This window comes from Chelonoidis abingdonii, chromosome 1, assembly GCF_003597395.2.
Source record: "Chelonoidis abingdonii isolate Lonesome George chromosome 1, CheloAbing_2.0, whole genome shotgun sequence".
Classification (NCBI taxonomy): domain Eukaryota; kingdom Metazoa; phylum Chordata; order Testudines; family Testudinidae; genus Chelonoidis; species Chelonoidis abingdonii.
In genome coordinates this window covers 259,532,510-259,559,801 of record NC_133769.1, presented here as the reverse complement: position 1 = coordinate 259,559,801, position 27,292 = coordinate 259,532,510, and the positions used below count along the sequence as shown (strand labels likewise).

The following is a 27,292-nucleotide window of genomic DNA, read 5'->3' as shown; positions in this document are numbered from 1 at the left end:
CGCCCCCTCTCGTTAGCGGCAGAATCACGTGATGCCGTTGGGCGGTGACGTCAGCAGTCATATGACCTGACGGACGGCGGTGTGTCTCGTGCCCGGCAGCAGCAGTAGCCGTAGTGCGGAGTCTCCCCTGCGCCTACCTCATGGCTCGGGTCGGCGGCGGCCGCGGGCTATTCCTGGCCGCGGGGCTGCTCGGTAAGAGGCGTCGGGCCGGGCCGCGCGGCTCCCCCCCCTCCCCCCCCACGGGAGGGGCCCCGATCTCCGGCCGCGGTTCCGCGGGGCCTGGTCCCAGCGCCGACGGCAGCAGTGCAGCCTGCCCGGCGTGGGGCTGCGTTCAGCGCCTTGGCCAAACCCGTCCCGTCCCCTTAGAATCATAGGGGTGGAAGGGACGCAGGAGGTGAGCTAGTCCAACCCCTGCTCAAAGCAGGACCAATCCCCAGACTTTTACTCCAGTTCCCCAAATGGGCCCCTCAAGGGTTGAACTCGCAAGCCTGGGTTTAGCAGGCCAATGCACAAACCACTGAGCTGTTCCTCTTGAACGAGCAAATCTGCCCCTCAGCGCTGCCGGTGGGGGGCAGGAGAGGGGCTTGTAGTGTCAGACCAGAGGAGTTTGGGCTGGATGCGAGACTCTGTTCCGCCCCCAACACTGAAAACCTCCTTTGCTTTTAGCTTGCTTTCCTCTGTAGTTTGCTATTTTAATGTCATGACTTTGAACTTGTTGGGGTTGGGGTTTGGGTTTCCTGGAAAGATGCTCAACCTTGCGTGTTGTCCTTGATTTGCTAAATAAACGTAAGCTACAATTTAAGGGCAAGCTGCCCTCTTGTGTGGGGATGGTGGAGGAGTCCTCAGTGGACCCTGTATCCTTGGAGGATAACCAGAGCAGAACCCACCTCCCTTGTGTTCCCTGGGCCAGGAAATGAGGTAGAGGTGCGAACTTGAAAGCAATACAGAGCTCCACTGCATGAGATAAATTCTTTGGCCACACACAGATTAGCGTTTCATGTTGTTTGGACCTAGATGTCTTAAAATCAAGTATCCAGGGGATTTCACTGTGCTACAAAGTTCTGCTGCCTGAATATGGCTGTGAACCATTAAGTTAAATGACATGGTGCTGACAACTTTAATGGTCAGTGTAGATGGGACAAATATAGTCAATGTTGTGTTTGTAATGCATTCAGAGTGTCACCAATGCATTGTTATCTGGCTGATTCTGCAGACAGATGAAATAGTAGCTTTCAGATGTAGTGAACTTTCCCATTCGTTTTAGGGGCTTGTTGCCTAATGTGACTGTTTCAAATGACAACAGGAATTTCCTGCTGAATACATTCAGCAGAAACAGGAGAGAGTGCAGTGGGGAATGCAATTAAACTTCCATCTTTCAAATGTAGCTGCTACTGCTGATAAGTGGGAGGAAGACTTCCAAAGAGAGTAAAATGAAATTCAGTATCACTAAGTAAAGGACCCTCTATTGACTTTTTTCCCCTGAGAAGTGCAGCCATGCTGCCAGTGAGTGCTGAGGGGGCACTCCTGCCCCCAAGTTTGCCCCCACAGAGGCCTGGGCCTCACCCGCCACATGGGGGGGGGCTGCATAGGGCCCCAGAATAGCTAGGGACGGCCCTGGTTGTAGGCGCTGCTTTCACCTAATTCCAGTCTAAGGTGCAGCTTTGAACCTTGCCGGTGATGTCTTGGCTCTCAGTTCTTGCATTAGGTGTGATGATTAAACATGGTCATCTAACAGTCACTTGCTGAAAAGCACTAACTCATAAAGGCAATTGAGGAAATTTGCATAATCTAGATTAAAGGCCAGTAAATAATTTTCAGACACAATAGATGCAAGAACTATGTAGTTAATCTATTTGTTTCTCTTTGTAATGGACATTGGTCATACTGGGGCACAATACAGGGATTGTTAGGCTAGAAAACTCTTGTCATAGGTTCATAACTGTACAGATGGGCTGGATACCAACACTGTAGAACTCTGGTGTTTGAAAACACATATCTGAATCTTGCAGCTTTGGTTCTTTTTGAAAACTTAAGTTGCAGGGAACTTCTATGTAAGTGTTTCAGATCAGCTTTGTACTGCGCTAATCTTATCTTCACTGATGGCTTGTTGAAGCATGCTGTTCTTGAGATAAAAATCCTGTATGGTTTACAATGTCCCCTAATATATCAAATCCTGATGAGCCATTCAGAGTGGACTTCTATAGCTTTTCTGGCTTCTTCTGAAGAAGCACGGTTCTGGGACAATGTACTTGGCACAGTGAAAATTCTTGAAGGTGTAATAAAGTGCAAATGCTAAGTGGATCCTGTAATCCTCCTCTTCCAACTGAGATGAGCTTCCCAGATGTCTGTTCAAAGGGAGCTGAGTTGTGGCATTAAGGTTTTGGCTCCTGATCAAATGGCCTTACTAAATTTTCATGGGGTGCATGGCATTGGTTACAAGTAGCATTACATGGTCTGCTGGTGAGCTAACTTGGTAAAAACTGTTTTGATTGAGATGCCAATACTAGGAGCTGAAACTAAATCTCAGACAGTATGTCTACATGGCATATTGGAGCAAGCCATCGAGCCCAGGTCAACAGACTTGTGTTAATGGGACTTATTCTACTCTGGCTCTGAAGCTATGGGGTGAGATTGGGTTTAAGAGCATAAGCCCCAACCCAAGCTGTAACTTGAAAGTACTGTGTATATGGCTGGCTTTAGATCTCTCAACCCAGGTCTGACCCTAGGTGCCTGGAGTAGTCCACAATGAAAATGCTATAGTCAGGGCAGGCTGCTAAAAAAGGAGAGCAGATTCTGCCAAAACTGGTGGCTAACACTGTAGTTAGTCACCAACAGTCACAAACTGTGCTCCTGATCCCCCACACTGGTTATCAAGAAACAAAGAAAAATAGTTTGCACAGCCCCCTTTATTGCATTCCAGTTCTCTGGCTCCCAGTCAGCAAGTAAGACCATAAGAGTGGCTGTACAGGGTCAGACCAAAGGTCCATCTAGCCCAGTATCCTGTCTTCTGACAGTGGCCAATGCCAGGTGCCTCAGAGGGAATGAACAGAACAGGTAATCAGCAAGTGATCTGTTGCCCATTCCCAGGTTCTGGCAAACAGAGGCTAGGGACACATCCCTGCCCATCCTGGCTAATGGCCACTGCTGGACCCATCCTCCATGAATTTATCTAGTTCTTTATTGAATCCTTTTATAGTCTTGTCATTTACAACATCATAATAGATGTCCAGTAAGGTAGGGAGTTATTTAAAACTCTACTTGCTATACAAAATGTTCTTCTGATCCCCAAAGGGCCATCCACGTTACCAGATCAATACTAGTTTAGACCTTACCCAAAATATCATGCTGCTAGCCAGTCCTTTGGTATCTAAAACTAAAGGTTATATTATAAAAGAGAAGAGCTGTTAAATGGTCAAAGCAATCAGATACATACATATGACAGAGTTCTTAGCAACATTGGTGTGTTTCCTGGCTTGTAGAGTCCCTCTGGAACACATCCAGAACAAACGTCTGTCAGTCCTTTGTTCAAAGCTTCAGTTTGTAGAGAAGCTACTCCAGAGGTGAGAAGCAGGATAGGAGACAAAATGGAGAAGATGCAGCTGCCTTTTTTGTATCCTTGCATGTGGCTTATGCATTGTTTGTCCCAAACACAAGCTCACAGCACATGGGCTTGAAAAAGCATTTGGAGTCCCATGTCCACAGACATGTCTCTATGTTGTCCCACCGACTCATAGGTGTAACCCCTGCCTTTTCTCAATGGGCTCATTGTACAGCTGATTGTCCTTCATGGGCAGGCTAGATAGAGCTGATGTCACACTGTCTGGGAGTGTCACTGAGAAACACAGCACAAATTTGATATACAAGTATACCACACATAATTATAACTCGCAATACATACATAAACCTGATTATCATATTCAGCCAGTCATAAATTTTCCACTGATGCCTTACATGGCATATCTCGTAGGAGTCATTGCAGTTTTGTAATACTGATAGCAATAATATTGTTAAGTGGTCACCCAGATTCCATACAGCGTCACAGTGGGCTGGAAGGCTTGCTGCATAGATGTACCCTGAAAAGACAAAAAACATACAGCTGCAGAAAAGTTACCTTGTTATAGAGGCAACTAGCATGTTTCAGCTAAACTATATGCCCAGATTTTGATGGGATTGTCTGTTTCTGGTACTAAAGATGCACACTTTTCCGGTAGCTATTTTCATTTTAACTGCTGTCAGCTGTATTCTTTCCTTCCAGGTCACATATAATCGTTTTAAAATCATGAGTAGCTTCAGTGAGAGGTGTCATGACCAATTCTGCTCTAGCATGTAAATGAGTCCACTGCCAACCATAAGACCACAAACCTTAGTACCACTTTTAAAACTGATCTGAATACTTCATTGCACCATCTTTATACTGAACTGTACATATTTCAAATGACTCTTTATTCATTTGGTGAGACTTTGGTGTGCCAAACATGATATTTGAAACTTTTTTTTATGCTTTTGCTTAGTAACTTGGAGGCATGTTTATAGTTTAAATAGCCTTGGTTGTGATGTGGATCGCAAGGTGAGGATGACTGGCTTGTTTGGGTTTTTTTTGTTTGTTTGGTTTTTCTTTGCTCAGCTTTTTCTACCCTTCATTGGCAATGAATAACATAGTACCAGGTAGTACTGACAGCCTCACTTTTTAATGAAAATATAAGAAGTGTAGTAGCACTCCTTCCCTTTGATCCTAGAACATTCAGCTGCAAATGTCATGTAACATTCCACAATGGTTAACGAATGAGAAACAAAGACAATCTTTGGCATTCAGGCATGAGCACAGAAATCTACATTTTCATCAAGTGGAGGAAAAATAATTAAGGGTATTAAAATTCAGTTAATTTCTGATGAAGTGGGTTCCAGCCCGCAAAAGCTTATGCCCAAATAAATTTATTAGTCTCTAAGGTGCCACAAGGAGTGTGTGGGTGTGTGTGTTTTAGTTCATTTCTAGTTTGGTCAGATGGCCCTTTTTAAGCAGCCATCTTGAAAAGAGCACTTAAGGAAGGCATGCACAATTTCTGTATGGAGGCTGAAGGTGCACTGGCTCATTTTGTTTAGATTAGATTAGAATGTGAAGCTGGTTCACTGAACCAGTTTGGTCTGCACCTCTTCTGTTGTCGTCTTTTTTTTTTTCTGAGGAGACTTTTCTATTTAGTTCACTCTCGGCCCTGAGTTTGAAGGTATTCCCCATCCCATCACAAAGATGTGGGCTATCTTTATTTATCTGCCCTTTTAGAGTCCTGGTGTAAAATTCTTGAAACTTTAAGTTTCAGATACCAAATGGAACTTGATGTAACTTCACAGTGACTTTTCAAACCACACTTGCAGCTGCTAAATGGCCTTTTTCTTGTTTTGTTTAAGCTGGAAAAGTTGAGTGAGTAAACACTGTAGCAGACTTTGACCTTGTCTTTATAGTGAACTGAAGAACTAAGAATCAACAAAAATATTTCCCCCCCATAACTGATGTGAAACATTTATTACCCTAACATGCTTGAAAATCATGAGTCAAAATTAAAAACTGAATCCTTTGTAAAACTTGCACTGCATGTTGCTATTCCACATGAATTCTGCCCTGCCTCTGTGGTGAGAATACATTTATTTAGCTCTATATGGAGTATGATGTAGTCCTCTCTGCTTCATATGCAAACTTTTTTTACCTTTTGGCTAATAGTTTGGTTACCTTAGGGTAAAACACTGTTGGAGTATTTACACTAGCCTTTACAAACCTGTTAACTACTGTGAGCTAATTGGCTATCAGTTAACTCATGGTGGAAATCTAATACAGACTGCTAATTATTGGTATCTTTATCTAACACTAGTGTGAAAAGTATAGCATAACACCCCCCCCCCCCGTGAACTACATTCAATATTCTGTTTACATTTAATATAAGCTGTAATACTTCAAATTGAGTTTCAAAGACCCAAATACCTATTTGCATCGGTATACCACTTGGGATTTCAGTTCCTCATCCTTCCTCAGGATGGAAGCCTGACCAGGTTGGGTGCTGCAGAGAATTCTCTTGGAATAAGAGGAATCTTCCAGAGTGTTTTGGGGTGTTGGTTTTTTTAAACTTACTCTGACTCTTTAGGTTCATCTACAGCAGAGAGAAAAAAGCTGTTGCCACTGCAGCTTCAGGCAACTGCAATTACTGCAAGATAGTTCTGTGTCTGTTGTCCTAATGTAACACAAATATGGTCCGTGTATCACTGTTGCATCTCAGGGCAAGTCTTAAAGTTTGCACTTGCATTGGCCACTGCATTCACTGTAACACTCCTGTGGACTGGAACAGGTGTTACAGCTGCACTGGTGCAGTTGGTCCCTCCCACTCTCTGTTCTAATTGGGTCTGAAGGCAGTTGATGAGGGTCTACTCTTGGCTCTACCTATTGCTGTTCCCTGCTGTCCTCCTCCCCCTCACCCCACCCCCAAAAAAAAGGTGGAGAGAGGTAGACTCATAACTTCATGTATGCTTGTATTGATTATAACTTACATGTCACAAAACATCAAACCTAACCAGGTACTGCACTGCTCTTGTCTCCTGAGAAACAGGACAGTTAACAAATGCACATTAAACACCTGCTTAAAACAAATCTTGCTGTTTATTCGATGTCTTGTGATCCAGATACTACTGTTCTCTCACATCATCTCCTCAGTCCTCTAATAAAGGGCTTGTACTGAATGTGCCCCTGGGATGCTATTACTGGGGGGGGGGGGGGGGCTCTTCTCTCAACTCTGTTATGGACCACTCCCCTGCCTGGATGTGGGAGGGAATGTTAAAGAAGCTGTTAATTCAGCTGTAAAACGGGTTCCTAGTCAGCCATTGAAGTGACTGTGGACTGTAGGTTCTAACCCACAACCGGAAGTACAATAAGACTGACAAACGGCTGAATTATTTAGACAGAAATCAAACCAAATTCCTTACCTCCTTGGAGCACTGTTCTACCAATAAGCACCACACCACTTGGGAACGTGTCCCTGGCCCGGAGTCTGCCTGGCAGAAGGTGCAGGCAACTTCTTGCTGCGCTCAAGCCATAGTATCTGCATGCACAGCTCTTGCATGGTGGAAAGCAAATGTTAACAGGTTTGAATAACAAACTATCAATTACCCAGCTGCTCCAGAGAGCTGTACAGAAGTTAGGGAACAGGCACCAACTTGCACAGGTTGTTTTGTGACAAGTATGGTGTGTGCAGTGCCTTCACTGGCACGCAGACTGGTTATGGGATGCTGAACCATTGTAGTTAAACAGATTACAGTGTGAGATTTCAGGTGAGGTGGATTCTAGTGGCTAACCCCCTTCCTCCCCTCTCCCCAAAAAAGCATAAAAATACTAAGGGGAAACCCCAGCGGTGCAGACAATGTGAATCCAAGCTAAACAAAACTGTCACAAACTCCTGTTCTTTCAAAAACTAATCCACTGGCTTGAGATCTGTGTACCAGACAGAACTCTAGAATCATGGAACAACCCAGCAGCAGGGTAAATCATTAACTCCTGCAGGCAGCAATCTGGGCAGTTTTCTTTGGGAACAGATACACTAGGGTAGTCAGTGGTGGACTGTGGATCGAATCCAGACCTCAAGATACTTTTGAACTGACCCTGAAATCTTTTTATTTACTTATTCTTTTATTTTTTTTTATTTTCTCCAGAGTCTGGACCTTGACTTTCTGGAGTCTGGACTATGGCAAACAATTGACTACCTCTGGCATACACTGAAAACATGTTTTCAGTTGTTAAACAAACATTTCAGTTTCAGTAAGTGCTAAACACTCCACCCTTCTCCCCCCCCCCCGCCCCCCCCCCATACACACACTTAAAAAACCTGTTTTCTGTCAGAGGCTGGATATTGAATTTAGTGCACCCAATCTGGAAGGGTAAATCTTATGTTACTTAATTACATCTGTACACGGTTGTATTATTTGAACCTCTCTGTGAGGGTAAAGAAAAGGGAAATCCTGACATTCTATTTGAGCATCAAGTGAAAGTTACTTAGCAGTGAAAAGTTAATAACTAATATTATTTCTGCTAATGAATTGCCTGGTGGCCTGTGTATCTCCACATGATTATTTTGTATATAACAGAGCTGAAATGGTAACTTGTAACATAATGCTCCACCAGCATGTTAACTTGGGGTCATAGCAAAACAAAGGCAGTTTTGGAAATAAAGGCTCCTTTAGTAAGAGATTCAGCATACACATGGAAACACGGACTTCAGGTAGAAATATGTTGCACTGCTTTGTTCAGATAGGCAACTGGTCAACAGGTAAAGATTCACAACTGGGCCTTCAGTAAATCATTCATATTTATCACTTGTATGTTTACTTGCTTTAAGTCACAATTTCTTGAGTATTGTGTTTATCCAGCTGTGGTGTAAATCAGTCTTTAAAATGACAATGTCTTTGAATCCATTTTACAAAGCTGTATCACCTTGCTCTGTACAGTAGTAGCAATGCAATGAAAAATATTTCCCATGGAGATCACTGGCCTCTCTTTGCTTTCAGTGTTCATGGTAAGGTTAGTCATAAACACTAGTCTCTAGAGCTATTTAATTATATACCCTGAAAGTAACCACCAACTTATGGAACCAATGCTCTATTGGTAAGAAATTGCAACGGTCTTCTTTGGAGCTGTCAGCTATTAAAATAAAAGTCAGAAGGTCACATCACCGATTGCTTAAAATAAACAGAAAAAAATAAAGGTCTGCTGAATTAGCCTGGTCTATGGTAAGCACAAGCAGTGCTGTAACTGTATAGTGTTCTTTAATGAGATTAAGTAAGGCTCAGTTCTATAATAGATCTTCCTAGCACTGACTCATTGTAATAAGTTGGTGTGTGTGGATATACAGTCCCGTCTTTAGCATTTAACAGTTTGTAAATTCTCTGACATCTTGTAGATGGACTGAGACGTTCACATGCTGTAAACTGTGACAATCTGTACTGAAACTGTCCCCACAGAATCCACAAATGGCTTTTCCCTTGCAGACTCAATGGACGTGAGGCTGCCTTCTTTTGATTTCCTTGACTGTTCTTTCCTAACTCCCCTCCTTTCTGTCTGGTCCTTTTGGTATGTTCTCTGCTCTCCCTTCTCTTGTGTTCCTCTGTCACTGATCATCTTATTCGTCACCGTGCCCTTTCAGTGACCTAATCAGCTCCTGTGGTCTTGAGCCTACACTGTCTACCCTCAACCTTCTTCTGTCGTCTTATCCTTCTGCATGTCCTAAATTAAACACAACAAAATCTGAACTGTACTTTTCCTCCTCAACTATCTGGTCTCCTCACTTCATCAGTAACAGCTCCACTGGCTTCTGTCAGTCTCGTAATGCTGGAGTTACTCTTTCCCTCTCAGTAAATCTAGTCACGTCCCATGGGTTCTCACTGGTTAAAGTGCTGATTCATGCCTTGGCATGAACTCTTACAGGGGCTACAGTAAACTGCTCTTCTCCTGCAACTTCCTTCTCCTACCTTGACATCACCTAGCAACTAAAATAATCCTCTCCTGCCACTTTAGCAGTTATGCCTCCTCTGTTTGACCTCTCATTTCTCTTTGCTTCAAGATCAGACTCTTCATCTTTGATAAGGTTCCACTCCTGTCTCATCTTCCACTCTGTTGGTCAATTCACACCTTCTGGGGCTCTCTCCTTTCATTGTTGCTTCCTTAATCTCTAACTCTGACATTCATTCCTCTCTTCACATTGCTGCTCTTCTTTGGCCTGGAATGACATCCTACCAGTGTGCCAAGCCTTTTCTCCCCCTGCAATCTCGTATCAAACCCCATTTCTTTCCACTGCTGCCTTCTGTTCCTGTGCCACCTGATCTTAATTCTAATAGCATGTTTTTTTAAAGGTTAGAAATCCAGCCATCTGACTATGCAGCTCAGTGGCACCTAAATATACTTCACTCTTTTCACTCATAAGTCTTCACTCTTTTTTCATTCGTGACTTTCAAAGTATGGGGAAATCCCAGTGTCACCGTTTTACGAATGGGCAACCTGAGGTATAATTTAAATGTAGTGCTAGATCCTCAACTAAGTTAAACCTGAGCTGTTTCACAGCATTCAGTGTGCACACAGAATTGGTCAACTTTTTCCCAAAAAAAGATTTTTTGACTAAAATAAACCTTCATGGAAAAGCCTCCAATTTGGTCAATCTTCCTGATTTTTTATTGAAAAATGGAACGTTCATTGTTGGTTTAAAAACTTCTAGTTTTTGGAAGTAGGAGTAAAATGTGAGCCCAGTGCAGGGCTTCCTTCAAAATCACAAGGGCTGCAGACCTTTTTTTCTTTCCCCCCACAAGGGTTTAGGAACTACCTCAAGGTGTGTGTTTTGTGATGAACCCTGATTGTGGAATCATGGAATAATGGAAATCCTGAAATATAAACAGTTTTTGTAGGGTTTTTGTAAGCTATCAATATTCAGTGTGATCAAAGGCAACTAAACAGTGTCCTTCACCCTGTCAATCCTCACTGTGCCAAGTCACGTTGATGAAACTTGCAAAATACCCATCCCTGGTGAAGTGGGATCAGATTGCTGCTTGGCTGTGTCCACGTCTGGCTTTATCCCCACAGCTCTTTCCCATCATAGGGAAGGAAAGTGACAGATTTGTGTTTTGTCAAGGGCTGCTGGGTTGGGAAATAGTGAAGAGTCCCCTCATTCTCAAGCAGTGTTAAGGGGATAGGAGGTGTCATTCTTATCCTCCTGCCCTCTTACTAACTAACCAACCACTCACCCATTTTAGCACTGACTTTTGTATGTGTCCACTGCTCCAGGTGAGCTGGACATGTATTGGGAAAGATATTTGTTTCCACTAGTAAAGGCAATGGAATGGGAAACGGACCACTGGTAGCTTACAAAGGCATTCTGTGCTAAGATCATAGGAGAGATGGCTTCCACGTGGAAGATTTAAAGTAGGACTGTGAAGTGATTGCATATTTAATCACAATTTTTTAATTGCACTGTTAAACAATAATAGCCAAAATATTTAAATAGTAGTTTTCTTTTTCAAATATATTGATTTGTTACAACACAGAATACAAAGTATACAGTGCTCACTTTATATTTTTATTACAAATATTAGCACTGTAAAAACCAAACAAAATAGTATTTTTCAATTCATCTAATACAAGTACTGTAGTGCAATCTCTTTATCATGAAAGTTGAACTTTCAAATGTAAAATTGTATTTTAAAAAAAACTTTATTTTTTAATTCAATTTAGAACTTTAGAGCCTGCAAGTCCACTCAGTCCTATTTCTTGTTCAGCCAATCACTCAGACAGATAATTTGTTTCTCCTTTGCTGGAGATAATGCTGCCCGCTTCTTGTTGACAATGTCACCTGAAAGTTACCACCTGAAAATGGGCCAGCTAATAAGCGTAGGGAGGACTAATGACCCACCAGAATTTGGCAGAAAGCAGCATGTTTATTATACTGATAAGCTCAAAAAAAAAAAAAAAAAAGGGGGGGGGTGAGGGGAAGCTCACACTCGCATACTCACGCTCCCAGGACAGGCATGGCACTGGAGATGTTCGGATCCTTGAAGGTAACTGCCCCACAGCGTATTGATGGACAGTGTGGTGAAGGTAACTCTTCCCGAGGCATGATGAAATGCAACGGGGCAAGCCAATGGCCAGGTGGTCCAGGCAAAGGGCATTTACAGGAGGTATGATCTTGTGAGTGCAATACAGAGTACGTGGCCCCTTCCCCTTTTAAACACCTGTTCATGGCCTGCAACTAGAGAGGACTTGACCACGTCTGGTTGGTCACACTCCACCTCACACAATGTCCATGCATTGGGTGAGGTGAGTGCTGCCTAATTAGAGTCCCAGACACCTTGTCTGCCTGGGAACTCTTATGATCTTCCAGCTGTTCAAGCAGCCCATTCATTCCACAAGCATTCCAGGAGGGAAGGGAAAGAGGAAAGCCACTTCACAAGTATTAAGAGGAGACAAGGTGGGGGAGTGTAACAGACCTTTTGGTAGGTTGACCAGATGTCCTGATTTCATAGGGACAGTCCTGATATTTGGGGCTTTTTCTTATATAGGCTCCTATTACCCCGCACCCACCCCCCCATCCCGATTTTTTCACACTTGCTGTCTGGTCACCCTACCTTTTGTGCATACAGATCACTGCTGTTCCTACAACAAAAGTGAGAACAGTGTTTGTATGACATTGTTAGCCCGTATTACAAGATATTTACATGCTAGATGCACTAAAGATTCATATGTCCCTTCATGCTTCAACTACCATTCCAGAGGACATGCTTCCATACTGATGACGGGTTCTGCTCAATAACAATCAAAAGCAGTGCAGACTGACGCATGTTCATTTTCATCATCTGAGTCAGATGCCACCAGCAGAAGGTTGATTTTCTTTTTTGGTGGTTCGGGTTCTGTAGTTTCCGCATCATTGTGTTGCTCTTTTAAGACTTCTGAAAGCATGCTCCCTACCTCGTTCCTCTCAGATTTTGGAAGGCACTTCAGATCCTTAAACCTTGGATGGAGTGCTGTAGCTATCTTTAGAAATCTGATATTAGAGCCACCTTTGTATTTTGTCAAATCTGCAGTGAAGTGTTCTTAAATCAAACGTGCTGGGTTGTCATCCTAGACTACCATAACCCATAATATTGGGAAGAATGCAGGTAAAAACATAGAGCAGGAGACATACAATTCTCCCCCAAGGAGTTCAGTCACAAATTTTATTTAATGCATCAGCATGGAAGCGTGTCCTCTGGAATGGTTGAAGTGGCATATGAATGTTTGGCATATCTGGCACTTAAATACCTTGCAGCGCTGGCTACAAAAGTGTCATTTGAATTTCTGTTTTCACTTTCAGGTGACTTTGTAAATAAGAAGCAGGAGGCATTATGTCCTGTAAATGTAAACAAACTTGTTTATCTTAGCGATTGGCTGAACAAGAAGTAGAATTGAGTAGACTTGTAGGCTCTAAAGTTTTACATTGTTTTGTTTTAGACTGCAGTTATGTAACAAAAAAATAAATCCACATTTGTAAGTTGGACTTTCACCATAAAGAGATTGCACTACAATACTTGTATGAGGTGAATTGAAAATACTATTTCTTTTGTCATTTTTACAAGGCAAATATTTGTAATCAAAAGTAATATAAAGTGAGCACTGTGCACTTTGTATTGTGTTGTAATTTAAATCAATATATTTGAAAATGTAGAAAAACATCCACAAATATTTTTAACTTCAATTGGTATTCTATTGTTTAACAGTACGATTAAAACTGTGATTTATTGTAATTAATTTTTTTAGTTAATAGCATGAGTTAGCTGCCATTAATCAACGGCCCTAATTTAAAGTATTTTTTTCCCCTGAAAGTACAGAAGTACTAACTAGTGTCTTCAGGACACACCCACAGATCTCGTTAGAGATAAACATGAAACTGTTTTCATCAGACTGTACCTTGTCGCTTCAAGACTTTGGATAAAAGCTTTTCTTGTACCAAGGAGGAGGGATAGCTCAGTGGTTTGAGCATTGGCCTGCTAAACCCAGGGTTGTGAGTTTAATCCTTGAGGGTGCCACTTAAGGATCTGGGGCAAAATCAGTACTTGGTCCTGCTTGTGAAGGCCAGGGGCTGCACTCGATGACCTTTTCAGGGTCCCTTTCAGTTCTATGAGATAGGTGTAAAAATATATATATATATATAATTTTTTTACACCTAAGTCCTTCTCTTGGGGTTTAAAGTGAGCACTGTATGGATATGTCTGTATGTACAGTGCTGCAATCGTGCAGCCGATACAGCTGTGCTATTGCAGCATGTGTTGAAGGTGTTCTATGCTGACGGGTCCATCAGCCTAAAAATGTCACCTCCACAAGTGGCTGGAACTATGTCTGCAGGAGAAGCTCTCCCACCAATGTAGCAATGTGCACACGAGCGACATAGTTAACTGACATAAGCGCTCAGGAGAGGAACATTCTCAGCCTTGAGCGATGTGAGTTTTGACCTAGGCTATGTCTACACTACAGCCTGTTTCTTCAAGTAACACTTTGTTTGAAACTAACTTCTTGCCACTCTTAACAGTGTTTTTGCAGATGTCCTCGTCAGCATTTGAAGTGAAGGATCAGAGTGGTAAAGTCTGCATAATAGCTAATCTGTCAGCGTCCTTCTCAGTGGAATACCACACCAAGAGTGGTCAACAGGTAGGAGCAGTAGCTCAATGTTTACTTTCAATTTGCATTTTAATCAGGCAAACTGATGTTGGTGCAGGTGGGTTCTGTTAGAAGTTAAAGCAAACATTAAGCCAGAAAGCTCTTTCAATCTTTTATTCCTCCTTGGTTCTGCAGTAATGGCTCTCTGACACCTTATTTCCTGAGTAGACTTTGGGGAAAAAACTAATAGCACTAAGACTGCCAGCTGCTGCATGAACTTGAGTGATTTAATTTGTCAGTTTGGGGTCCTAACATCAGTACTAGAAGCTGCTGCTGAAGGGTGCATTTAATACTTCAGGTTACATAATACACTAGACCAGTGGTCCCCAAACAGTGGCATGCCCCTCTAGTGGGCATGGAGAAATGTTCAGGAAAGGGGGGGAACACAGCAGGGCCTAGGCCAGACCCCGCTGGCGCTGCCCAGCTCTGCTCCCAGCTTGGCTCGTGGGGGGCATAGACAGGGGTAAGGGGGGTGCAGTGTGAAAAGTTGGGGGACCACTGTACTACACCAGGAGCAGCAACACTTAGTTTGCCTTACCTCAGTATAGACAGTCTCTCAAATTCTGCAGCTATTGCTGTTGGCTCCTTTCTTAAATTATGACCTTCAGTTCGGCAGACAGTGTGCCCTTCATACTGTGATTCTCCTGCTTTGTGTATGCACTTAATCTGCTTTTGTGCCAAGAAAAAATTTAGCCCCTATGGGCCGCTTCAGGAGAATTCTCTAGATGTCTGTCTGCCAGTTGTATAGCTAGATCCACCTGAGTCTGCTTGGTTTTGTTTTTTATGAGAGCTCCAGTGTACTGGGACAACGGCTGAAGCTGCTGGGGTTGCATATCCAGTCCAGTTATTAGGTCAACAAATGATATGTGCTCATTACTCATTTGAGTATTTAAATTGTCCACTGCTTCTAGTATTCTGATGTAATGGTCTTCCTTTGGAGATGGCATGGTACAGCTAGTGTTGCCACCTGGCCAGGTTTTCCCAGCATTGTCCCTTTTTTTGGTAGCCGTCCCAGGAAATCTGTAAAGGTGCTTACTACACGCTGCAAGCATCTAGTCTTGTGGGCTCAGGATCATCCCAGATGTCTGTTTTTTATATCTCAGAGGTGACAACTCTAGGTCCAGTGGACAGGGCACTGGATGGGGAGTTCTATTGGCTCTGCTTTGCTACTGACCTGCTGTGACCTTCAGATTTTTGCCTTAGTGTCTTCATCTGTAAAATGTGGATGATACTTTAGCCCTTGTATCTAAGGAGCTCTCAAAGCATTTTACAGAGGAAGGGAACAATTGCCCAAGCCAGTCTTTTTTCCATTTATAAAGCAGCATCTAAAACACTGCATCGTCTGCATTATGCCAGGTTCAGTACAGCACTGCCAATTGAATCTGCTCATTTCAGTTGAAATGAAGAGCTCTTCAGAAGCAGCCGAAGCTGTTTCTGTAAGATTATTTTTGCTTCTCTTATTCTGAAACTTGGAACACTCTCACCTTTTGAGCGTAGTATTACCTTAGCTTAGTTCCTGTGTCTCATAAATATACTATCCCTACAGCTGAGAGTGAGTAGCTTTTGAAACTGAAAACCTTTTGCATGACATACAAAAAAGTCTTCAGCAATCTCAGTGAGGAGTTAGTTGGTTCAAAGTCTGTTGTCCACGTTCTTCATCTGTTCCAGTGGACTTATTTGAAATGTTGCTTAGTTCTAGAATTGAAAGATAGTTAACTTGTCTGCAAATTAACTGCTTAGTTTATTTGTGCTTCACTTGACTTGATACAGATTTTACACTAGCAAGTCCATTATTCCTAAAGTGCTGCAATGATCATGCCAGATCTTGAATTTAATTTTTATAGAGAGAACAGTCTAATAAAATCTCCATAGCTATAAATAAATTAATTTTTTAGTAGCACCACTGATTTAAATCATAGTGCACCAAGTGTCAGTGATCATCTTTAGGAAAGTGTCTACTGGAAATCAATTAAGACTGATTCATTGCACCTGCTGCTTTTTCTGGCTGAAAAAATATAGCTTGTAGCCAAGCAGCTCTTCAAGTTTCAAGTCCGCTGATCTCACTTGTGTTTAAAACTGACTTAATTTAAATTAACTTTATTTTAAAACCACTGCAGTTAAAGTTGTAACCCTTTGATACTATTGCAAGTTGTAGGGATGTGTGAGTAAGATCTTGTCTGCCCTGCCCTCCAGGATATCACCCTAAATTCACTGCATATCCTAAGGCTAGGAATCATGCTAAACATTTTGCTCAATCATTCAGTTGAATAAATTGCACATGCCATGGGTGAAGAGAACTGGGAGTTGCTGTATACTTAAGCACTGAAAACGAAAAGGAAATTCTTGTGCTGATTGGTAGGATGTCTGTTTGGGCTGCCTTCACGGTAGATAGCACTTGGGCTAGGGCACTTAACTTTAAAAAAACAAAAAAACCTGTTGGTTGCCATTTAATCACTCTGGAAAGGAGTTAAAAGGTGAGAGTAGATACATCAAAATATATGCATAGAGAAGAGGAATGCAAAATGAGATGGCTAGTAAGGGGAGAGAGAGCAGAATACAATGTACAGGAAGATGAAACTACTCAATGGGCAGAAATTACTGGATTGTGGGATATGGTGGAAAGAAACAGAAGAGAGAATGAAAGTAAAACTGGAGATTTCCTGTTGTGTGAATCCTCTTCTTCCTCAATCTCTTACAAGTTTTATTATATTCTAGGGAAATGGTTAGCACAGACAAGATGGAGCCAAATGTCTGCTTATACATGTTTATAAAGTGCCGTTTTGAGCAGCTAGCTTCTCTATCAATCTGTAATCCCTTGAGCTTCTTGCCTTATTAGTAGACAATATTTTAGAATGTCAAACTCTGGCCTAGCAAGATTCCCGTTTATGGCATGTATGAGGAATGAGCTGTGGAGGGCCCTAACATTCTAAACTATCTAAAAATTGCACCCGGGTTAAGTTTGACATACACTAACATTCAAATGAAGCTGCTTTCTTAACTCAAACCAACTAGCCCTTTATAAAAGATCAACTACACAGTGTTTCTCGATGACTGGTCCATGGATTGGCATCAAGGCCTGAGATCTCCCTGACACAGTTTAAGAAGGCAGCAACCCAGTCCCTGGCATCAAAGGTTGAGAAACATTCATACAGCTTGTTAACTTTCCAATGTTCACTTTGGCCTTCAGTGCCAATGTAAAACCTTGTCATAACTCCTCCTATTGCTCCTTTTCAGAAAGTAAGTAAAATAAGATTTCCAAGAATCATAGACAAGTAAGAGTTGTGCAAACTGTACTGTTTAATTTAGTCCTTGTTACCCAGATGTATTAAGTGCCAGAGAACAAAGCTTAAATTCTCCAAACTTCCACTTTAAGTTCCTGTACCTCAGCTTCTTTAGTTCAGGAAGTCAGGTACAATCCATCTCATAGTGCTAGTTTGGAGGAAATTAGGAGGGGGGAGGTGTTTCCTTAATTGGTCATGGAGCTAAATGCTTTTTAAAACATTGTAAACCTCAAACACTAAAGTATTTTTTGAGAGTTAAGTACTTGAATGCTAAGAATGTTCACCCTGTGGTAATGGACTCTGGCTGAGAGTGCTGGAGTAATTGCCTGGGATATCTGAAAAGTAACAGTAGGGAAGGCATTTACTAATCCCATTTAAAACTCTCTTGATTTTACCCACTTTAGCTGACAGCACATTTCACGCTTGCACAAAATGCTGAAGTACTGGCAAACAAAAGCAGTTGTGGTAAAGAGAATGTATCGGCTCCTATACTGGCGATTGGATTTGGAGCAGGACATTTGTTACAAATGAGTTTCACAAAGACCTCAAAGCTGTACAGCGTTGATGAGCTAACATTCATTTACAATTTGTCTGATACAACTGTGTTCCCCAACTCAACTGGAGGTGAAGTAAAAATTTTATTGACTTTCTCTCGTATGCTCCTGAATTGTTTATACATGTGGAATAGCACTTCTTATTTTTCTGTGCAGTGTTGTCTGGCGACATCCTAATCTTTGCACAACTGTAAATTTTGTGTTACAGGAGAAAGAAACGTTTCACAAAAAACTAATATTCAGGCAGACTTGGACACAAGATATAGATGTTTCAGTACCAACCAGATTAATATGTCAATTGTGACCATAACTCTTAGCAATGTTACGCTTCAAGCATATCTTATGAATCATACCTTAAGTGGAAATGGTAAGTATCTTTGGTTTATTGAGAAAATATACTGAGACAAGCAAACCTACCTTGTTGTTTGAGGCTTGTGACTAAGTAATCAGAAATAGAAATATCCTGTCACCTCAAGATGACTTCTGTTCACTGCCAGCATAGGCTGGACATGAAAGCCACCATCTGACAGCTGTACAGTGAACTCATGTGGCTTCAGTTCACTTTCTGCTGGATAGGTACCCGCATCATGACAAGCACATGTTAGCAGCCTTGGTACAAGCCAAGGATTGTATCTGCCTGGACATTGTAAGTATTAAGGAAGGGTCCCTAAAGCATATTAGTGGTGCAATACAGGAGGCAGTGGCATCTGCTGCTGCCTGTTCTGCACCTGATAAAACAGGACCAGCCATCAAGACAGGGTGAAATGCTACTCCCATTGATGTTGATAGCAAAACTCTCTCTTCAATAGAGTCTGGATTTCACACTAGCTGTCTAGTACACTCCATGAACATAAAATCAATTAAATTTAAAAAAAAAAAAAAGTTCATGCTGGTGCTTCCAGCATGAATTCTCCCCACCAGGACGTCCTCAGCTGGGTCCAGTGTATTCCATGGAAAACTGGGAAAGGGATTTGTGAGGGCAAGACTGTGCAATGGAATTTCTGAAAGGGTGCTGAATGAGGCTTGTCCTTGTGTAAATACAAGTGTAGACTGCGTTCTTCACTGGTTCAGCTACACCTATATTCATTCTCATCAGTGTGCAATTCTGATAGTGTAGTCACAAGTTAGACCGGAGATTTTCACTGTGCTGGTCCCCTCCAAGAGTGTCTTGGGATTTCCTTAGTTATATATTCCTGGCTCTCTTTTCACATGGGGAAGTGGGAGCTGCTGCTGCAGAAAGGGAGACCTGACTCTTACCTGCTGGTAGCAAATTGCCTACTTTCCTGAAGAGAGATGGTCAGGAAGTTTACCTGTTCAGTTTTTGCCTTGGTCTAAGACAATACTGAAGAATCCAAGCTCGTATTCAATATTGGCCTCTGGTGATCAGACTGCTTGGCATCCTTGCTTTAAAAAGGTGGCTAGTTATTATGGGGAACCATATTTTATAAATCAATGAAGATAACACATCTGCACTGTATTTGGGACTTATTCCTATGTGCAAATGGGATCCTTTCTTTTGCAATACACAGACTAATCAATTTCCCCAGACATACTAAAGGCCTCAATATATGGGGCCCTGTAGCTGCAGTAATTGTAGGAAGATCTTCTGTGTGGCACCAGACAGAACCTACTGAATAGCACTCTGGCTTGTCCTTATGTTGAGACGGGGGGAATAATCTCATAGGCCAGGGCCTTGGCTCAGAGAGCAGAGCCAAACAGGGCTTCCATGCAGCATCTACACCAAGTCCACCATGGACCAGAAAGGCTGGTCCAGTCTTCCACTGAGATGTAAGCTCCCTGGCATACCTTACCCTGAAATGGGCAGGAGATGCCAAAGAACATACAGGTTTCTGTGTTACCATGTATGTTTTGAGGGTTTAATTAGCTTGAAGTTTAAGTACATTCCTTCTTGAACTGCAGCCCACAATAAAACTTAGAGGCAGAAATTTTGGAGCATATTTATTTAAAACCACTGCTAACGGGGTAAGTAACCAAAAACTACATCCACAGCATGGAGACTAAACTCTGAGTGGTTCTTCAGACACAGAAGCCAGGTCTGCACTACAGTGTTTGCTGCATGGTCTCTTGTATCCACAGAAAAACAATAAATGTGATGCTTTAAAGGGTAGCATTCTTGGAATGGGACATAATCATGGCTCAAAGCTTAAGGTCCTATACCACAGGGATTTCCTTTCCCTGACTGGCATGCCTGCTTTAGAAAAGGAGCAGAATGCAGGAGCCTTGGGTGAAAAGTCGCTAAAACAAGTCAGGAACTCATATTAGGAGACCCCTAGCATCTCTTGGCAAACAATAGGGATGGGTTGGGTCACTGCTCCCCTATGATGACTTTTTCTTCCCATTTACCATGTGGATCCTGGCTTTGAACTGGACAAGAATGGAAGCTAGGCTGGCCAGCTGAAGGTGCATAAACCAGAAATTGTTCCCTTCAGAGAAGTGGCAGGGGCGTGGCTACTAGTGCGAGCAGGTCGGATGTAGGCATTGACAGAGGATTGAACCTCACAGGTTGTGCCTGTGCTAGAGGGGAAAGGTGTATTTTGGACAATCATTAGAAAGAGCAATGCAGAGCAGCCTGTGAACAAGCTCCATAAGAAGCTAGATCAGGCATGGGCAAACTTTTTTTTTTTGGCCTGAGGCCACATTGGGGAATAGGGAGGAATCGGGGTTGGGGCAGGGGATTGGGGCATGGAGAGGCTCAGGGGTGCAGGTCCCAGAATGGTACTATACTAGAAAATGGCTTTCAAGGATAACATAAGGACCAGCTTCTGCTTTCCAGTGTGCTGGCAGTCAACAGACTAGGGTTGCAATGTGAGCCTAGCTATGTATATCCTGGCAGGGGGCGCTAGCTGCATCTTGATAAATCAGGGATAAGTATAAATGTTCTTGATTTGGTGAAAAGACATTAATGTCAAACTGATGGATGGATAGCTTCTGTTTCACCATAAACAGCTGTTCTGCTAAAACTAATAAGAGTAGGCACGTGTCATCTTGATAACAAATAGAATGGGTTTTGAGAAACCCATCATGTCTTTTCCATAATGCCTAGTACAAAAGTAGAAGAAAGTGAAGCTGACCAGTTCTGTATTGAATCTAACCAGTAAAGTAAATTACTCTTGAATTTTTCTTTTGTTCTTAATAGAAGGTATTAAGACTAAAACTTAAAATAAGGGGATGTTCATTCTCTCCTCTCCCTCAAAGATAAATTAGTCTTAAAATCTTTGTGTGAATGACTTCCTTGTAATTCTGTGCAATTGTACTTGATGTTTATCACCTTGTACTCCTTTCGTTCCAGAAACTGTGTGTGCTGCAGATAAGACACCCACTACTCCTGTAGCCACTACACCTACTAGCCAGACACCTACAACAAGCCAGGCACCAACCTCACCTCCACAAAATCCAATGACTGGGAAATATAATGTGACTGGTACAAATGGAACCTGTGTACTTGCTCATATGGGTCTGCAGCTTAATGTCACGTATCTAAAAAAAGATGGAAAGGTATATCTTGTTTGATTTGTACACTAAACTTACACAGAGAGCTATGCTTCATAGGTTGGACTGGGTGTTAACCATACTCCATTATGGTTCTCCAGTTGAATTGTTCACTGTATCAAGTTAAAATGCTGAATATTCAGACAATACAGAATTAGTGTAAACTTGCTATAAATAGTGTGTTCCTGATGTACTGGGAGCTCTCCTGGATAAGATCCTTAAATGTGTCTCCATTACGTAGCAGAACTCTACAACTTGAATGTTGAAATCCAACTGAAATAATATATTTGTTCAAACCAAAGAAACAGTTGAAAACATCAAAAGGAGAATCTGAAAAATGAAGATTTTACTTAAATGTGTTTGCATCATTTAGACACACGAATCAGTCTGTTTGAAAATGAGGCATCTGAATATGAACAAACTTTCAAATTCCGTGCAGACAATTGACAGTCCTTCTTTGATATTATGATATTGCAATTTGAATTTCACAGTTTCAGCCAATGTCAAAGGCCAGCACGCATGAATTTTGGGGGGGCAGAACTGGTTCATAGACGAACTTACTAGTCTTCCCTGTAAATACCTTTTTGCAACAGTCTATTGGCTTTTTTTCAGTCCACCTCCTGCCTACTCGTGTTTCTTGGCTCTATACTTTCGCTGCAAAGCTCAGCTCACCAGCTTTAGTGTCAAGCCCGTACCTTCCTACACACATACTTAGTTCATTAACAGGTCTGCTGGAGGGGAATAATTGGAAAACCCACTCTGATAGACTGGGCTCTTTCCTGGCTAACCACAGTAAGGCTTATTGGAAAGACCAAAAGCTCGCATCCTTAGGGGAGTTTGGTTGCAAGATCCCTTTTGCTGGTCCATGATTTGGATGCAAGTCAAAGGAGATGATTGCAGTCAAACGTTGGATACTGTGAGGTCTAGAAGGTAAGGCATGTGAACTGGTCTGTGGATGTTAACGTTGCTGGGGGCTTGCTTGATCCCTAATGATTGTATTGATGGGAAATGCATTTTGCCACCTTTAGCTGTAAGTTAAAGGTCTCTTGTATGGAATCTAGTAGGCCAATTCCTGCAACATGAATTTCTAGCCCCACTTGTCCCCTAGTGCAGTGGCTCTCAACCATTCCAGACTACGGGACCCCTTTCAGGAGTCTGATTTGTCTTGCATACACCCAAGTTTCACTTCACTTCACAACGACTTGCTTACAAAATCAGACCTAAAAATACAAAAGTGTCACAGCCACACTTACTGACAGATTGCTGATGTTCAGGTTTTTACCATATAATTATGAATCAATTGGAATATAAATGATGTACTTACATTTCAGTATAAAAGTCATTGTCTGTATGAAATTTTAGTTTGTACTGACTTCACTAGTGCTTTTTATTTAGCCTGTTGAAAGACTAGGCAAATATTTAGATGAGCTGATGTACCTCCAGGGGTATGCATACCCCTGTTTGAGAATCACTGCCCTAAAGAATAGTAGGAGTTTATAAAAGATCTCTTGTAGGGCCAGCCAACCTGTAAAATTCTACTGGCAGTCTAATCCCAAAACCAGTTCACAGCACTTCTAAGTACTGCTGAGACAGTTTGATTCCTTCTTACCCCTAGGTTGGACATTTTGTTTTACATCAGTCAAGACACAGGTGTTTAGTCTTGCCAAATTAAAAGAAAGTTAAGTTATTTTATCAGAAAGCTTGTATGTGCAAATTTCTGATTCAGTCCAATAGGCTTAAAACCTTTATCCCATAGCGCTCTGCAAACAGGATTGTCTGAAATGCTGAGATGTTAGTGTTGTGTAATAAAGCCTTTCAAACTCTTGCCTTTTACATGACTCGGTAATCGGCAAGATAATCCCTTCTGGCCTTTCTCAGCTTTCCCTCATGTGGAAGCAGAAGAGTGTTCATATGGTTGCTTTAATCTAATTTAATAAGCCTTAGTGCATTGGTGGTGATGGCTGATGTTTCCATCAGGCTCTTCAGTGCAGTACTAGCTTCCTTAGCCACAACATGTTTTAGCTGGAAAATACGGTTTGACTGTAGCCAAGGATCTGGGCCTTAAGGAGAGTACAGCAAGGCTTGAATGGTGGTGTAAGCACAAGGAACCTGTGCCCACATAACGAGCACTTTTTTACATGCATGTGTGCGTCCACATGCAATTTTTCATGCATCTGAGCAGAAGCGAGTTAGCAATGAGCTGAAAACAGAGGTAGCGTTAACATCTTGCTGTAAGATGTAATAACTAGCCCTTCTCTCATCCATAGACTGGATTGGATGTGCTGAATTTTGTTCCAGTGAATACATCTTTCTCTGGGAGCTGTGACCATTCCTCTGCCTTTCTGAGCCTGACTTTTGGGAGAACCAGACTTGTATTCGAGTTTCTACTGGTAAGGGTGTTTAAATGTAGTATCGTGCACAGCTCTGGCTTGCTTTTTAGATGTGACTAAATTGTTCTGGACTCAAGATAGATTGATTTATTTTGTGACAGTGAGTTTTATTCCAAAAAAGTCCATTATATCCCCTACGGAACGTATAACAAACGAGCAGGGAGAGGGTTTTTGTAAGTGGAAGAAATGGAGGGGAATGAAGAAGCACTTTGTTGTTAATATGTTGTGCAATTGTCCATGAATGAGACTGTTGGTAGCTCTGTTACTTGAAACAGCCTGTAGGGGAACAGACTTCTGTAAATAGGTGTTTCATCTAATTATATGACAACAAGCTTGCAGAAGGAATTGGATTAAAGTCCTTAGTAATACTGTTATAAAGCGTGACTGGTACCTGCTGCTTCACTGTCTTCTGCAGTGATTTGTTAGGTACTATGCTTCCTTGGTTGCATCAGCAGCACATGTGACAGGAGTTGATAGCCCTTTTATTTGCCTGGGAGAGTGTGTTCAGGATATAGTATGTTTGCTCACTGACTTGAGCAATTACAATCAACTTGAAATTTCTAGTTGTCAGCCTTTAAATGCTGACAATATTGATGTTGGCTTGAGTTAAAGCCATTAATGTAGACCCTGGCTTTCTCTAAGGCCTTCCAGTGAACACTTGTGCTGTATCCTTGCCTGTATTCTCCAGCTCCCACCCTCCTGGGACTGTGGTGTTGAGAGTATTTGTCTTGTTTACCATTTTCAAATGCTAACTTGGTAGCTCTTTAAGAAGTCTCAGGGCATTTTTAGCTTGACTGCCATTGACCACTTTACCTGGCTTATTCTTTCCTGAGTTGTATCCCTCTCCATTTTTTTTTTTTTCTCCCTAAAACTGTAGTTAGTATCACATTTTAGAATGACTTGGAGTTTTGTTGTGGTGTTTTGTTTTTTTTTTAGTGACCTCAGCAGTTCTAGTGAGGATGTATTAAACTCTTCAGTTGTAGAACTACATTGTACTTCAACTGTTTAAAACATGTCTGAATGCCAACTCTTCTGTGGGTTTTTTATTTTGTTTTTTTTTAAGAATGCAAGTACTGATAAGTTTTTCCTGCAAGGTGTCAATGTGACCACAACTTTACCTTCTGAAGCTAAAGGTAAGGATTTTTGTTAGTCATAGATGAGCTCTATAAATACTAAGGAGCATAGATATGTGCCCACTAATACTGGGGGTCCGGGGGTGGGGGAGCAAACATGCGTTTTATGTTTTAACTAGTTGAATTTTCTTAAGCCTTTGCAACTTCTGTTTCTCAAACCCATTTTGTTACTTATGCTGCATTTTTGTTGCACAGAAACAAAGATTGACGTTTTTAACCACAGCATGAGCGAGCTGAGAGCTAAACTGGGGAACTCCTATAAGTGTAATGCAGAGGAGAAACTTTGGGTCACAGACCATGTCTTTGTCAACTTATTTGATGTTCAGGTCCAAGTTTTCAAGATCGATGAAAACAAATTTGGAGCAGGTAAAAAAAACTGCATACATCTACACTTTAAAGTGTTAAAGGTTTTAATAATCTGTAAAACATGCAAGTTCAAGCATATCTGAGTGTTTTTTTTCAGAATCTAGTCTTTAGAGTTAGTGGCCAGTTCAATAAATTCAGCTTGGTCTAAAGCTCACAGTCACAGCATGCCTCATTATAACCGTGACTCAGATCATCAAGTACAGCTAGCTGAGTGTCTGAATTAAGGCTAGTGCATTACATGTAAATAAATGCAAAGTTTTCTTGGAATAGTGTATATAAAGACAAAGCGCACCATTGTAGTGTGCAGAAAAGCTTTGAAGGATCTGTAGTTCCACTTTCACACCAGTGTTCTTGGGCAATTGTACCAAAGGAGCAAAGATCTGAGAAGCTGACTTCCCAACTGGTTAAGTGATCTGTGGCTATAGTCATAAGGGAAGGTGTTAAGTGAGAGGAGTTTGCGTAGCTAGGAAGAGAAGCTGCTTGTGGGCTCCAGTAGTATTGGCTCTATTAATGTGTGGGGAAACTTTTTTTTTGTGTGTGTATATATAAATCCACTATTGCACTGTGTACAGTAAAGCGCATGTTGTGTACCCTCTTGATACACAGTATTCACTGTGTACAACAAGCTGTTCAATCATTCTTACTGAACCATCTTGAAAAGCAAGCTGATTACAGTAGCTATGGTGAGAGCTCCTTCCATTGTTGCTGCCAGGCTACAAGTTAAGTTAACTGGCTCAAGTTTAGCATTGATCTGTATGCTAGGAGTAGAATCTTCCAACATGAAATCAGCTGAGAGTTTGGTACCTTTCCTGTCAATAGGCCAGTTCCTAATGTGAATTTTTTCCTCTTTACAGTGGAAGAATGTCAACTGGATGAAAATAACATGGTGATCCCTATAATTGTTGGCGCAGCCCTTGCTGGACTTGTCCTGATTGTCTTGATTGCTTATTTGATTGGCAGAAAGAGAAGCCATGCTGGATATCAAACTATCTGATAACTTGCACTTAAATGAATCCAGGGGTTGATAAAGAGCAGTTGCAAGAAGTGGATAAATTAACTTCCCCTAAGCTGAGATTCCTTATTATAAAGGAGCACAGTCTTTCTTGCAAAATGCTTGTTAAATTCTGCTTTATTAAATGTGAATCCATCTTGCAGCATTTAACTATGCACGAAGGAATAACCTCTTCAATTCTGGTGTTTAAAGTTGCTAACTGGTTAAATATTTACCTACTTAGAAACAAGCTAAGAGTGCTTTTCTGAACTGGCATGAATTCAATGTCAGTTAGAAATATTCCAGACTGGTGTGTAGCTAATTCATTCACTCAGATTTAAGTCTAACAAAGGGAAGCTTTCATTGCTGGTACTACTACCCTCCTGTGATGAAGTTTAGTAATTCTACTGATTGATTACTTTAAAGATATGACAGACCAATCAAAATGTAAAAATTGATTCCCCTCCCCTCCAAAAATAATAAAAACCCGGGTTTTTTTACTAAGCTTTAAGCACAGCATGCCTGGCATCTGCAGGGTGTGAATGATGCAATACTCAAACGTTATAGGAACTCATTTACAATTGGGCAATTCCCTATTTGATATTTTTTGATGCTCTGCCAGCTTAAGAGCTGGCCCTTTTTAAAATATAAAATGGGTGTGTTTTTATTTACTTTTTTTGGTAAAGTGAATTTCAGTCTCTTCTGGTGGATGTTTCAGGGCAATCCTGTTACTGCAGATAAGTACAAGATCAATTTAATCTGCTGACTCTCTTGCTTTAAATGTGGCTGGGGTTGTACACTTAAGGATCAATTCTTATGTATGCATTGCCTATAACAATGCTAATAAAGACACATTTTTCTGTA

At 41.6% G+C, this 27,292-nt stretch overlaps 2 protein-coding genes across 2 annotated transcripts in view; one reads left to right on the top strand and one right to left on the bottom strand.

Moving 5' to 3' along the window:
- The first annotated feature begins 26 nt into the window (after positions 1–26).
- On the top strand, positions 27–27,292 carry LAMP1 (lysosomal associated membrane protein 1). The gene is made up of 9 exons (XM_032777836.2): positions 27–192; positions 14,076–14,194; positions 17,889–18,108; positions 18,247–18,405; positions 21,349–21,554; positions 23,816–23,938; positions 25,002–25,071; positions 25,267–25,437; positions 26,292–27,292. Exons 1-9 carry the CDS (start codon positions 141–143, stop codon positions 26,429–26,431), a joined length of 1,260 nt encoding a protein of 419 aa, XP_032633727.1. The 5' UTR covers positions 27–140; the 3' UTR covers positions 26,432–27,292.
- GRTP1 (growth hormone regulated TBC protein 1) overlaps positions 2,620–27,292 on the bottom strand; it is a 102,357-nt gene continuing 77,684 nt past the window's right edge. Inside the window, exons 8-9 of the mRNA XM_032777842.2 lie at positions 6,964–7,079; positions 2,620–4,073 (exon numbers count right to left, since the gene is read on the bottom strand). Of these exons, the coding sequence (XP_032633733.1) occupies positions 6,981–7,079 (99 nt within the window). The 3' untranslated portion in view covers positions 2,620–4,073; positions 6,964–6,980. The remainder of the gene's footprint in view (positions 4,074–6,963; positions 7,080–27,292) is intronic.